This window comes from Tiliqua scincoides, chromosome 2 (genome assembly GCF_035046505.1).
Source record: "Tiliqua scincoides isolate rTilSci1 chromosome 2, rTilSci1.hap2, whole genome shotgun sequence".
NCBI lineage: Eukaryota > Metazoa > Chordata > Lepidosauria > Squamata > Scincidae > Tiliqua > Tiliqua scincoides.
This window is the reverse complement of record NC_089822.1, coordinates 177,380,950-177,395,603: the sequence shown is the minus strand read 5'-3', so window position 1 is coordinate 177,395,603 and position 14,654 is coordinate 177,380,950. Positions and strand designations below refer to the sequence as shown.

Below are 14,654 nucleotides of genomic sequence, written 5' to 3'. Positions count from 1 at the left end.
ATGGTTCAAACAGCTTCCTCATGAGGAAGCCTACACTATGACTTCCTCATGAGGAAGCTGCTTGAACCATTCACTAATGAGGCTATACTATATCCCCCAAACTAGATGCGATAGGGCAAAACGTATGCCTTTTTTGGAATCTGCACCCCAAATTCATATCAAACCACCATAAAGTTTGGGAAAAACTTTTCTGTCCCTCAATTTTGTAGGCCTGTGTTATCAGAGGGAAGTGTCCGATTAAGGACACTTAGGGTCTTGCAGAGAGTGAGGTGGTGGCAAGCTGGGGACTGGTGGTAGCCAGCGGAAGAATGACTGGATGGGTTGGCATTCGGTTCCCGGAGGTCTTGGGACAGGAGCCTCAAGACTATGACAACCTGGAAGCTTAAAGTTCATCAGATGAACTTTAGCTTCTTGACATAAAGTAGCACCGTTCAGTAAACTCCGGCACTCACCTGAAGATACAAACAGAACTTCTTTATCCCAGTTTCAGAGCCAGAGAAGGAGTTTGGAGTTCCTGCCCACCTACTGGATCCCAGCCAGTTCAAAGATTGGATCCCAAGTGGTCCACAGTGGGGCCTCACCGGCCTAATCTGCCTCCACAAGGGTGTTCTCCATCTCCTCCCATGGGCCTCAGAGCAAAGATCTGGTGGGGTTTTATAGCATCCTATTCCTCCCCTGCATTAGGACATTTACTTGCCTCATGGGGCTCTGGAGCCTCCTTACAGGCTAGCCTCCAGCCCTCAACCAGCCCCTTCTCATCCCTGGCCCTTTTCTTATAGTCCTTTGGCACTGCATAGTCTCTCCCCCATTCTTGGTTCCACCTACCTGGCCTAGTCCCCTCCTAAGTCCCAAACCTCCTCTCTTGGGAGAAAGGAAAGCTCCTTAGTTGCTCCATCAAGAGCAGGCGCACTCCGTTCCGTGGACTGATGGCATGTGCCTGACCCCACTGAAGTCTTTCCAGACTTTCCTGGCCTGTACCTCCGCCCATTGGGCAAGTTGCTCCCTGGGTCAGATAAGTCTGGCTCTGGATGGTGTGCATAATGTATGAGCTAAACTCTGTTCATACAATTATGGACACTGCTATTTGTAGAACCCCAGTCAGGTGGACAAAGCATGCTTATGTACAGCTTTTACATGCTGGGCCTTCATGTACGTACTTAGGTACAGCTTGTACATGCTGGGTGTGCAGAGGTTGGGAGAAGGGATACTGGGTGCAGTCCCAGCCCACCATCACCACCCCAGTCATTCAGATATGGAGGGCTCACATGTTTTGAACTATTTCAACTGCCATCTGCTACAGGTTGCAAAACACACAGTCCGGCTAGAACTGTACTTCCTGAGTTCTGTGACTCACGTGGAATGCTTTGCATGTCAGTGCAAATACACATGTTTTGTGCATTGCTTAGCCCTGAAGGAGTGGAGTGGACACAGAGGAAAGAGACAATGTGGCTGCAATTCTCATCAGAAGGAAGGGCTGAGATGGGCTTTAGATGGCAAGCAAACACTAAATAACATCAAGACATGAAGAGGAGACACCTATCTCTTGGGGATAAATGCCAGGGATTTCCGGGTCAGCTGAAGCTCTCTGTATGCTTTTGCTCTCTGTATGCTTTTTCCCATTTTACTAACCCATTTTTCTGTAGAACAAAGATCTATGTTGCCTCATGTGGTAGTCATTGGACTCTTTGCTGCAATTAGGAAGGCAATTCATCCTCATCTCAAATGTATATTATGAATTATGAACGCTAGCTTGCTAAGCCTTAGGGCTATGCACTGTAAGTAAAACAATCCTCAGAACAGTCCTAAAGAAAAAGAAAAATGTTTGTAAAAAAAAAAATACAAAATGTTCTGGGGCATATTTACACTATAGCATTTTGTACTGTTCTGCGTGCCTTGAGGCTGGCAAAATGGGAGGAACCTGCGTAAGTGATCTACCTTAGCTGTTTAATGTCTGAGATCTTGTTTCCATTTTTAATTAATTTTTTAAAAAAACCTCCTACATTTTAAAAATTAAAATCAAGGATTTTTTTCCCTGTGCTGGAAAGGAACAAAACTTGATAGAATGGTACAGGGATGAAGAACTCCTTGTGTCAAGAAAATTTAACATTTTAGTTCTATTATAGGTGGCTATTTGTTCAACCATACAGCCATTTCCATTATCACCCAAAGTCAAGCACCGCAGACACTCACCTATAAGTCAATCCCACAGATAAGTCTAGGGCAGGTTTTGAGCCAACAAGCATGGAATTTTCTATGACCCTCGGATAAGTCGGGGGTTAAACTTAGGGGGGTGCCTGACTATAGTTTTGTCTGATTTTACCCGAGGCCAGATCCTGAAAAATAACCTACCACTAATTGTTACCTAAGAATGGTAGTCTCTAATTTATTGAAAACATAGTAAAAGATCATAAGATACATTTTTATTCTTTTTTAAATTCTGGTCTTCACCACCTTTTTGTAAACACTATCAGAGTAAGTGCACTGTAAACTACATACCAGTAAAACAGTGGTTCCCAACCTGGTATTCATGTACTCCCAGGGACACTCAACAGGACCTTTAGGGGTACTTGAAAAAGAATGGAATAATGGCAGAATAAGGCGGGTCATGCTCCAGAATGCCCTGCAAGACAGGAATGTCTTGCAAGGCCCAGCAATGCAGGAAGGGAGGTAGCTAGTTGGCTGTGAAAGCCCCACCAATAGCTAGTTTTTGGTCATCAATTCATGTATGAACCAGTGACTGAAAACCAGCACAGTAAAAAAGCTGCAAATAATAGGGAAAGTGATCAATCACCCAGAATTTCTCGGCACACTTCTGGTGCTAAACAGTGCAAAGGAAGAGCCTTCTGTTCTTCAAACAGATGAAAAGAGAAAATATGTGATGAATACATAAAGTCTGGGCTTTCATAGAGAGGAGATGAGGGCTTGTATTATTAATTACAGACATTTTGCCAACATGAAGGGTACAATTTATGGAAATGGGCTGCCAAGGGATATGCAAGTGAAAAAGATTGGGAACCCCTGCAGGAGAACCATGAATCAAATCCACCTTTAAGGTGTCTGGTGTGTTAAGCCAGAAGCTCTACATACAGCATACAACTCATAACACATAACTGAGAGTGTGCAATTCTATTCACAGCAGAGAGATGAGATATTTGCAACCCTTTTTACTCAGAAGTAGACCCACTGCTTTCCATGGGTGTTATTCTTAAATAGTGGCGCACTGAATTGTAGCCTGGGACTTTGCTTCAAATGGAAAGGATCCCATCCTGGTGTTTCAAAGAACAGGCCTGCTTTGCAAGCATTTGCAAAGCAGAACCAGGCTGCAGCAGAAGGAAGGAGAAAAAAAAGGTTAACTTTGGCTGGAATTTCCCAGTTGCTGTAGAAAGGATTTCTTAGGTGCCTGCCTTAGGCTTGAGAAATGAAACTTTTCTGAGTCGAAAGGCTCTGGCTTCTGATTGACCTGGAGATAAGGCGAAGTGATAATTGGAGCTTGATAACTTGGCAAAAATTTTAGTACTATAGGCTATAGTATAGTATAGTATATTATCTACTCACCTATACTATATCTACATACTAGATATCTATATCTATACTATACTATATACTACTATATATATACTACTATACTACTATAGTATACTACTATACTAGTATAGTACTATACTAAACTATATAGTATACTACTATACTATATATTATAGTATACTATTCTACTACTGTAGTAGTAGTACGATACTACTATACTATGCTACTATACTATACTAGATATCTATATCTAGGCGAGTATCTACTCACCTATACTATAGTATAGTACTATAGTACTTCTTTCTCCCTTTGAAACCAAAAGGATTTCACATGCTTCATTTTGGATGAACAGTCCCTTAACTTTTTAAAGATCCTCATCTTAAGGTCCAGTGCCTTATAACAATCCCTTAAGATGGACTTCACATCCTTCCATTTTACAGAGAAGTGTGCTTTTCCCCCCTACCAGCTAATAATCTGCCTACATGTACACCTTAGGTGTGAAATGGCATTTCTAATGGTTGAATCTTAAAACTGTGTAGCAACATGTCTGTTCAATAGCATAGCTGGGGGGGACATATGCTGACACCCCCCTGTCTGTGCAGACAACCCCTCTGCAGATGCAGAAATGGCTCCATTTGGAGATGTACGGGAGCCAGGATAGGTAGGGGGGATTATTTTGTGGTGCTTCTGTGCACCAAAAAGTGGGGGCTGTCACTCCCCCAGTGAAGACAGCAGAAAACCACCACTCTGCAACAGGGAAGGGGGAAATGGACCCCCAGCCCCTACCTAGCTATGCTACTGTATCTGTTTAAGAATTGTCAGCATTATACTGACCACTGTTCATCAATGTCCCCTACAGCATGTTCCATGAACCTAGTATACTGTATTCTATTTGCATGATGTTCAGCCTTCCTCTTCCCCTAATTGCACTAACCTCTACACTTTGTAGGGGGGTAGTAGTGTGTGCGCCGTCCTTGCACTGGTGGTTTCATATCCTGCTTCTGGGCTGCCTACTTGCCTCTCCCACTGTGAGAAACAGAATGCAGGTCTTTGGTCTGACCTAGCAGAATTCTTCCAAGGTTTATGTATCCTTTTCTTTTCTAGATCACACCAAACTTGTGTGTGATATGGTTAAACCACTGCTAGAACTGAAATGGCGAGTGGATGTGCAAAACTGACAGGAGGAAGGAAATATAGGGATGTGTAAGTAAGTTGGCATGGATACATTAAGCACAAACAAATGCCAAACTGTGAAAAGAAGTCTTTCTTAGTGAATATAAATCATTAGATGAATGGGTGAACAACTGGATTTTAAAATTACTTTTGTTTTTAACCTAATGAGATATGGAAGATACAACATGGCATTAGTCTAAAGTTGTAACAAATGTTTGTATGTTTTAAAATAACAATCCCTTGTGCTCAAAGGTGTCACACTAAGATTGGCATACATGTTCTGTCTTTCAACTTGAATTTATGATGTATTAAAAAAAACCAAACAGAGCACAGATTAAGACAGGACATGATATTGGGGTGGATTGTGCAAGCTGGTGGTGTGTTATACACCGTAAAAAATTGCATGCAAATTGGCCAGGATGGAGTGCTTTAAGCTTCCTTTTCTTAGGGCCAAACTGCATGCTAATGCATAGTTTTACCCTGCATGTTTGGTATTTTTTTTTTTATTTGAAGTTTAAATAGAAGCTGTGGGGGATCCGGACCTTAGGAAGGGTATATTTATTCATTTCACCCCACAACACAGTCCTGATGAAAATGCGATCTCCAAATGATATCCCCTACATCAGCTTCAGGACGTGATCCTTGTCAGGGCTATGGCAAAAGAATGTTTTCCCTCATTCACTGTGCACTTCAGCAAGCTTGCTAAGATCTATTTAGCTAATCTGATATAATGAGCATCTGGCCCATTGCTCCAGTTCAAGAGATATGAAAGAAGAATGTGGATATCTTGTTGCTGAGCTATTCAGATACTCAAAGTGAATTGCTTATAATGCATCCAGAGATCATTAAGCAAACAGCTAGCTGCTCATTAGACTGGAGTGGGTAATTTATATACTATCACCCACCTAAAGTAGTGTGGTGGGGGATATGACAGGATGAAGTCTGCTGAGTTGAGAAGAGCTCTGTTTGTAAGAGTGACTGTGCTTAGGGGGGATTCCTCGGCCTCTTGTTCTTCCTTGCTGTCCCCATCCTGGCATTCCATTTCTGAATGTGAGCAACAGCTGGAGCCTGAAGGGTCCCAGATAGGAACTGAAATGGAAAATGGAACAAGGCTATGTGTGTCCCATAATTCTTCAGCAGCACTGAACAAGTGTGGAATTTCATATTGGTTGTCAGAATTCAGTATCCCCCAAAATCTCTTTTTTAAAAGATGTTTCTAGATTTAAGGGTTGCAGAGGGTAGGCATGAAACAGTGTGTGAACACTGCCTATGGAAACCTTAAGGTGAAATTAGATGTGACATTATAAAATGCATTATCATGTTGCCATCTTTCTTTGCGGGTATTTTTTTTACTGGCAGTTGTGGGGTCCTGATGAACATCCAGACCAGGGGGCTTTCCCCTGAACTGTTTTACAACAAAATTTGCCCCCCCCAAATGCTGTAGTAGTTTGAAAGGATTTCTACCACAGTTGTATGACCTTGCAACTCCTTCTCTTTACATGATTAGTTGAACAGCCCAATCCTAACTAACTCCCTGCACAGTGATGCAGTGACACCATTGAGGCACTCACTGTATCCCACAGTGGAGTTTCAACCTCCAGAGGCCTTCCTAAGGGAAGGAAACATTTGTTGCCTTCCCCTGGGGTAAGCTCCTGCCAACCTGCCGGGTCTATTTGGACATGCACCAGTGTTATCGCTGGTGCAAGTCTGCATAGACCTAGGTCAGGAGATTGGGGCCAGGAGGGGGGTTAGGATTCGGTGACTGCTGCTGCCGCCTCCAAACTTGCTGCTTCCCGAGCTGCCCTCCTCCCTGCCCAGTGGCATCACTGGGGGTGCAGTCTCCACAGGGTCACAGACAGTGGGGATGACATTACTACTGCCAAAAAAATGTTAAAATCTTGGTATTTTTGAATAATACCATCATGTTATATATCATTCGATGAGCAATTTCATGCTGAATGCAATGAAACAAACAACATAGAATAGAGAGATGTCAATCAAACGTTATAGCCAAGAAACAAGAAAAGGAAAACACACCTGCCTTATGTTACAAAAAGTGAATTTCTTTAACTCAAAATGAACCAATGAGACTGATTGTTCCAAGAGCTAATGAGGTGTTGTTATGACGTGGCAGGGAACCAATAAAAAGCCAGCATGAGTCAGCTCTCATTTACATGTATTGGAGCTTATACCAGAACTCTTACAGCCCGATCCGAAGCTGCCTAGTCCCCAGAGGAGCAGGTGCGCCAAAATGGCAACAGCTGCACCCTAAGCATACCAAGCAACAGCCAGTGGCACCTTGGGGAAACGGAACATTCGTCCCCTTCTCCTGGGCAAGGGAACAGGCCCTACAATGGGGCTTCTTAAGTCTGCTCTGGCAGAGCTCCACCAGTCCCACCACTCCCTCCCACACCCCGCCTTCCCTTCACCCCAGAAGGCCTCCTCCTGCCCAGACTCGCCTCTCCGCCACCCAGAGTTCATCCCTTGCTGCATGTGGTGGGCCTCTGACTGGCATTGTCTCAGTGAAAACTGGCGCTGAGCTGGCACCAGCGCAGACCCTTTCCCTTACCCTGGGTAATGCCACAGCAGCCCCAATGATGGTGCAGCAGCATCAAGAGATGGCACAGAGCCAAGCAGCCCAGAGCTGCTCCAGGCTGCCTGGGACAAGGGTTAGGATTCAGCACAGGTGCCGGATCCTGGCCCCATCCCCTGCTTAACCATGGTCCACCTACAGGCCTGTGCACTGCCTGCCTTTCCTCCACTCTGGAACACCTCTGTTCCGCTCCCATAGAATGGCTGGTGCAAACCTATCCCTCCTCCGGCTTTGCAGGGCCTGGGGCAACTTGGGGTAGCCAGCGCATGTCTGTTTACTGGCCTCTCTCCTCTTGTGTCTTCGCAGAAGTGCCTTACGGCACTTTTGCAACACTCTTTGGCCGGCACGCCGAGGGCACCTTCAGGATTTTACCCTCAATCTCGTTGCCTAGAAAAGGGATGTCTGAAAACTACTTCTGAAGTTTTCTCTTTCTGAATGTTATTGCCAGAGTTCATAAACAACTCTACCAAAAACTGAAGCCTAGTAAAAGAATCAGGGGGTGGAGAGAAGATGCATTTCTAAGCCGTCATGGGAGAGATGAGCTTTAAGTAAGACTGGGGATGAGGCAGCTTCCTAAACAACACCCTTCTCTGCAGCTGGGTGTCAAGTCAAAACAAGTTGAGCTGGGATGCTTAAGAAATTTTAATTGTAGCTTCTTCCTCCTTTTTCTTTGTCTGAAATTACATCCCTCCATAAACTGTCACTACATGAGACAGGACATTTTGGAAAATGTGTAGTTTAATATTGGGTAACTTTATTGTGCTGTAACTTGTGTGTTGTTCCCACAGGCTGTGTGAGAGAACAAGTGGACTTTGCTAAGAGGGCATGTGAAGTTACTTCTGTCTTTTCCAGTCAGTGATTCAAGATTGCCTGTCATGTTAAGCCATGGAAAGTACTTCAGGAAAGTTTAATAATAATAATAATAGAATCATTTTAAAGGATCCAAGTGGGCGGAGCTGTAAAGTGGGAGGGACAGTGAATATGCCAGTTTATCTAAAAGGCACAATCAAAGGATTATTTTTGGGAACTCTTTTCCTGCTCCTTCACATCAGAGGTTCTGATAAAATAGTATGGAGCAGATAAATGGCTAATTGTATATAAAGACTAGTTCTATATAAAACTTTGAAAAGCAAAGCAGTGCTCTTATAGCTGCCCAGCTGGTGGAACACATGTTCTGCAAGAGTTGGCTATGGTAAAGCTGTATGAGTGGATCTGCAAAAACCACTGGAGCAGGTAATCCCATGGGTGGAATAGGGTGGGAGGAGGGGGGAGGTAGAATGAGTCAGTGACAGGGCTGGGGAGGAGGGTGGATCAGGCCCAGAAAGGGGCCAGGTTCCGCAGCAGCAGTGAATACCAAATTCTAACCCCCTTCCTGGGCCTGATCCACCTTAATCAGAGCTTTCCAAACTGGGCTGTCACAACGGCCCAGCCACGGAAGCTCAATCATTGCCCCATTAAGGGACTGGGTGATGATGACAGTGGCACCAGCACTCCCGTGATCATGCTGGCACCAGGAAAAAATAACACTTACTGCGAGTTGCTGTTGCCCTCCAGAGGGTGTGGATCAAGATTTCACCCACTTCCGCTTTTCGACTGAAAATTGGAAGTGGGTAAAAATAATGATCTGCAGCATTTCTGAGGTGCAGGAAGGCCTGCAGACGGGTCTGTTGGCTCCCTCCAACATTCTGTTGGCAAGAATAACTCCTGGTAAGTGTTAAACAAGCCCTTTTTCCCCTGGCACCAGTACAGTCATGGGAGTGCTGGCGCTGCCTCCTTCCCTCCCCTGCAAACAGTTTTGAGGTCCCAAATTCTCCTAGAGGGTTTAGGACTCTCTGGCCTTAATGGATCAGCTTGGACTTTCACCAGTGATTGAGATAATGCAGGCCTGAGTTGACCCACAGCAGCTGCTGGGGCTTACCCTGAAGAGACATCAAGCAGCCAAAACGCCCCCATCAGATACAGCAGAAGCTGTGCTACCACCGCTGCTTCACCACGCGGGGAGTTCCTTACGATTGGGCCATCGGACTAGGATTGTCCCAGGAAACAGTCCTAGAAATCTTTCTGCCATTTGTGGGTAGGAGTGCCATTTTTGTGGAAGCAGGGAAACTTGAGGTGCATTTTCATACTATATGTACTATCCTGAGGTAATGAACTCATAATTTACTATCCAAGAGAATCAGCAATAATTTTTTCTTCACCTGAGGGCAGCTACTTCTGTAGATCACTTGAGGTTTTCCCTTCCAGTAAGAGGAGCCAGGACCTGCCATGAGTATTAGAACTGAACTTTATTTTTTCACAACAAACAGCTCTTGATCTCTTCTTCCTCACCATATTTAGAATATGTAAAAAAAGGTCATCGACATAGGTGAAAATGTTGACTTGCTTTAATAACTGTGGAATAAGTTCTCTGGTCTGTTGAAGATGGAGCCTCTAGAATTTTCTGTCTTTTTCCAGGACCCCAAATATACTTTTGTGGTTGCATATTTTCAGTTGCTCTTGGCTTTCTTAATATTTTGTGTATCTTGTAAAAGTATCTCTGTTCTTGGTCTTTCTAGCATCTTTTATATATCCCAGCAACAAAGTTAACAGACCTTTCCCCAGAAATGGTGCCAGTACTTCTAAATCCACTGAGCAATCCTGCAGCTGCTGCCTCTCCTGCCCTCTTTATGCAGCAGTCTGGCTGTCCAACCTTTTTCCTGCCTGCCTTGTGGCAAAATCAAAATTCTTCTTGCTGCAGCTGGTGGGAGATGACCTCAGGTCAAAGTCCTGCTGGTGAAAAATAGGGCTGGAATTCCAGTTGCTGCAACCATGCGTCTGATAGAGATATGCATCTTCTCTGGATAAAGACTGGCAACTCAATCCAGGTTTCACAGAATTTGTCACTGTGTCTTTTCTCTTCTCCCGCTTGCTTCAAATCCTAATCGGACCCATCTTTTCAAATCTATATGTTGTGGATGGAAGCAGCTGGCCTCTGACTCTGTGCTCTTGTTTTCTGCCCACAGTGCTGGATCAGCTCCTTCCTGAGCTGAACATACTTCTCAAGCTCTTGGACCATGAATACTTGAGCACCACCACCATGGAGAAGAAAACAGCTGTTTCAAACATCTTGCAGAAACTACAGCCCTCCACAGGTCAGGAAACCCTCTCTGTCATTGGTAACTTTCCATATAAACTCTACCCTCCCCCCACTTTTGTTTTTTGCTTTGTGTTATTCTTAAAGCTTAGGTATCTTTTATGCCAAGAAAGCTCTGTTTCTCACCTGCTGGGTTGTGACACATTCCCAGTCATGTCTGTGCAGTATTTTTCTGTTTTATCTTGAGGGGAATGAGATGAGTGGAGTGGACTATAACAATATCCTGGTTCTTCACCTTCAATGTGACAGCTATAGATTCTGTGCTTAGCTGGGCATCTTTCTTGTCCTTTTAAGAAGATCCTGGTTTTGTACCTAAAGGATATCTATGCACAAAAGCTATCTGAGAAACCACCTTTCTGAACTCTATCCTTGAAAAATGGTTAGAAGACATTCTGTCTATGAGATCCTAGGTAACTGATGGTGAATCTTCTAATTTCCTAGCTACTACACAACATAAGTCATGGCAGCAAATGAAAAGTAAGGATGTTTGTGTGGTTTCCCCAGCAGGTTAAGTAGCTGCTTGAAGGAGGATAATTCTGGATCTGGAAAAATGTTGCAGGAAAAGGACTAAAGCTCCACTCTCCTAGTCCCACAGTTCTGATCAAGATCACTCCTTACATGACTGTTATTTTTTTTTTCCTTGAGAGACCTTGTTCACAGATTTCCCACTTCACATCTAGTTCAGCCCTAGCAAGTGAACTCTCAGGAGCAGGTGTAATAATTAGACCCTGCAGTGTTGCAGGTAGAACATAACCAATTCTGCCTCTTTCAGAGAATGATAACCCCCCCCCCCCACACACACACACACAAAGCTAAATAATTCTACTTTTTCCCCATCCTCTTTCCTTGTTTTATATTCAATACAAATACTCTCTTGTGTGTCTGACATCACTTCTAGCCTGACCCACAGACATATTTCATAGCACTGAATATTTGACCCTTTTCAGAATCGTGAAGGTGCATCACTCCCTCTGGTGGAGCAGTCCATACAAGCTGAGTCCTCTAGCTGACCTTGAGGAACAGAGAAAAATGAGCATTAAACAATAGCTGGCAAGAGCTGACTGTTCTGCTTTTTGATTTATGTGAGCCCTATGGATACACATGAACTTTCTTAATATTTATGATCGCTCTCTGTGCATGGCAGGTGAAATGGCAGGCTCTTGGAGGCAGAAGTTCCTCCACTCTCAGTCTTTATTACTCCATATCTTCTGTTTTAGCAGATTTACCTTTAGGTGGTTAATTCTGCAACAACCCCATTCCCTCTCCTGGGAACAGTGTTCTCAGTTAAATGCCATTATCATACAGAGTGCATGTATGTATGTCGGAGCAACAGACACCTGTAGCTCTTGAGCCCCCAGGCAGAGGGAATAGTGATATTTAGCCATGCAGCTGTCACTTGGCAGGAACTTTCTGTGTTTCCTGTGGAAATGTGTGTTCCAGTAGCCTTCCTGCTTGCTGATTTCTGCTGAGAGGGGTTTTCCATGGGAAGGGCAAATTTCTCATATTCCTTGATCAGGAAGCCTCTTAGTCATCCTTCTATGGCACCCAGAATACTGATGTTACTCTGCATCTCCTCAAATGTCTCAGTGGAATGGCCACATCTGAAAAGAGAAGGTGGCTTCTCCACTGGCATCTCTAGTGGGGGTGCAGTGGGTGCGGGTTGCACCGGGTGACACGCCGGGCAGGTGAAGTGCCCTGAGGGAGGACGCACTAAAATCGCAGCATTAGGAGCTACCCTGTCTTGCCATACACTGTTGGATGTGGAATGCAATTCAAAAAACAGAATTGAAATAGCTCCTTTCCTTCAAACGCTATGGCCAAAAAAAGGAAAGAAAAAATGCATGGATCCCTATGGAAAGTGAAAGTGAGCTGTATCATTCGTTTACTCGCAAATGGGTGTACTTGCCATAGTCCATCAGAAAGGGCAGGCTGAGAGGAATCCAGCAACACCAGAATGGTCCCCATCCAATGAATGCAGCCCCCAAAAACACAAAAGGGAGGAGGTCCTTGCCTCCTTCCCAGCTGTGTCTATTGAGCCCTAAACAAAGCCACGTGGCTGTGTTTACTCATGAGTAGGCAAACTTGCATGAGTCCATCAGAAAGGGTAGGCTGAGAGGACTCCAAGGATGTCAGAATGGTCCTCATCCATTGAATGCAGCCCCCAAAAACACCCGAGAGGGAGGTCCCTCCCTCCCAGTCTATGGAGCCCTATGGAAAGCAAAGCAGCCTCACGGTCACGTTTACTTGTGAGTAGGCAGATGTGCCTTGGCTGGTGGTCAGGCCAGGCAAAGGGGAATGTGAGGACACCAGAATGGTCCCAATCCAATAGAGCTGGAGTGCTCCAGAAGGCAGCCCCCCCCCCCCACTAAGAAGAACAAAAAGGCTTGAGCTGGTAAGGGGAAAGTTTTCTATTTTGCACTTGCAAAGCCAGGTGGGTCTTTAAATGGATATGCCTGAAATAGAAGAACTTTAAACTGGGCACTGGGGAGGGCTGAAGATCTCACTGATTCTTTTTTTTTTGGGGGGGGGGGGGGTTGTTATTGCAGGCTGACTACAGAGTAAGCTCTATTGACCACTATGGGACTTACTTCTGAGTAGACATGCATAGGATTGGGCTCACAGGCTGCAATCCTACCCACACTTTCCTGAGAGTAAGCCCCATTGATCACAATAGGACTTACTTCAGAGTAGATTACTTGGTGGAACAGGACTGGAACAGAATACCTCTCTCAAGGAGTTTATTATTATTGGCAACCTTCAGTCTCAAAGACTATGGTATCGCGCTCTGAAAGGTGGTTCTGGAACAGCGTCTAGTGTGGCTGAAAAGGCCAATCCGGGAGTGACAATCCCTTCCACACTGGGAGCAAGTACAGTCTGTCTCTGGTCTGTCTCCACGGCTATGGGCCTTCCTTCTTTGGCTCTTAGCCTCAGACTGTTGGCCAAGTATCTCTTCAAACTGGGAAAGGCCATGCTGCACAGCCTGCCTCCAAGCGGGCTGCTCAGAGGCCAGGGTTTCCCACTTGTTGAGGTCCACTCCTAAGGCCTTCAGATCCCTCTTGCAGGTGTGGAATTCAAAGTCCTGTAGGAAGGGAACACTTGTGTCTCTGCATCATCATCATTTGCCTACAAGAGCAGTATTCAAACTGTTATCCGGAGAAGTTTTTGATTCCTTGGAAGCCTATTAGGATTGGATAAGGTGGTCAATAACATCAGTAATGGCAGGGACATTTTCCTGCGCATCTGCAATCTCAGTGCTACTGAACATCTAAAATGTGCATCTGTAGAAGAAGGTTGAGTATGCTTTAGGGTCCTCTCTGTCTAGGTAGAGATATAATGAAACCCCTCAGATCAATCCTAGATGATCTTCTGGACTGTCTACTTGTAGTAGATGGGACCAAACCTCAGCCATTATGGTGCAAAGCCATTTTATGGAGCGTTTTCTCTCAGAGAGATGGGACAGCACAGCAGAAGCTGCACCTAGTTGTCTGGGACCAGTAAGACAAGGTTTCTATGACATTAAGAGTTGGCGTTGGTAGTAGATGAAGACCAAAACTCAACCAGTGATTCTCAAACTGGAGGATTGTGACCCACCAGCTTGTGTAAAGCTTCCTCCATCCCTTTAAGGGGCGGGAAAAGGGAAGAGGCAATGACACGATCCTCAGGATTGCATCACTAAGGGATGCAAGGGGGTACATTTCCTTACTTTCCATGGAGGTAGGGCTGCAGCAGGCTCCAGGAAGTGCAGGGAGCCCTCTGCAGGGCTCTCCAAGGCTTGGAATCTTCAAACAGAGCAATCACTAAGCACTTCCTGTTTGCAGGAGGTGCTTTGCGATCACTCCGTTTCCAAGCTTGAGGATTCCAAGCCTCCAGAGGGTTGCGCAGGGCCTCCTGCACCTCTTAGAGCCTGCCTGCTGTAGCCCTAACTCTGTGGAAAGTAAGGTAAAGCACCACCACCACCCCCCCCCCAGCAACATCCTGGAGATTGCATCACTGGCCTCACCTCTTCCCAGCAAAGACTTACTTTTTGGGAGTAAATCTCCCAAAAAGTTTGAAAATCACTGTCCTAAACCATAACATGTAGAGATGGTATTCTACCATCAATCCACAATATCCATATCATATACCCTGCTGGATTTCCCAGAATCCTCTGCAAGATGTATTGGTTCCATGATAGACATGCTGATGTGACAAGAATTTCATGAAGTAGGATGCTTTGAAAGCTCACTGGAC

At 44.9% G+C, this 14,654-nt stretch overlaps 1 protein-coding gene and 1 long non-coding RNA gene across 2 annotated transcripts in view; one reads left to right on the top strand and one right to left on the bottom strand.

Moving 5' to 3' along the window:
* AFAP1L1 (actin filament associated protein 1 like 1) overlaps positions 1–14,654 on the top strand; it is an 84,537-nt gene that overhangs the window by 43,676 nt on the left and 26,207 nt on the right. Inside the window, exon 2 of the mRNA XM_066614868.1 lies at positions 10,294–10,422. Within this exon, the coding sequence (XP_066470965.1) occupies positions 10,294–10,422 (129 nt within the window). The remainder of the gene's footprint in view (positions 1–10,293; positions 10,423–14,654) is intronic.
* The window catches only part of LOC136640053 (uncharacterized), a 30,869-nt gene continuing 27,517 nt past the window's right edge, over positions 11,303–14,654 (bottom strand). The window contains exon 3 of the long non-coding RNA XR_010793753.1: positions 11,303–11,435. This is a non-coding gene — a long non-coding RNA (uncharacterized lncRNA). The remainder of the gene's footprint in view (positions 11,436–14,654) is intronic.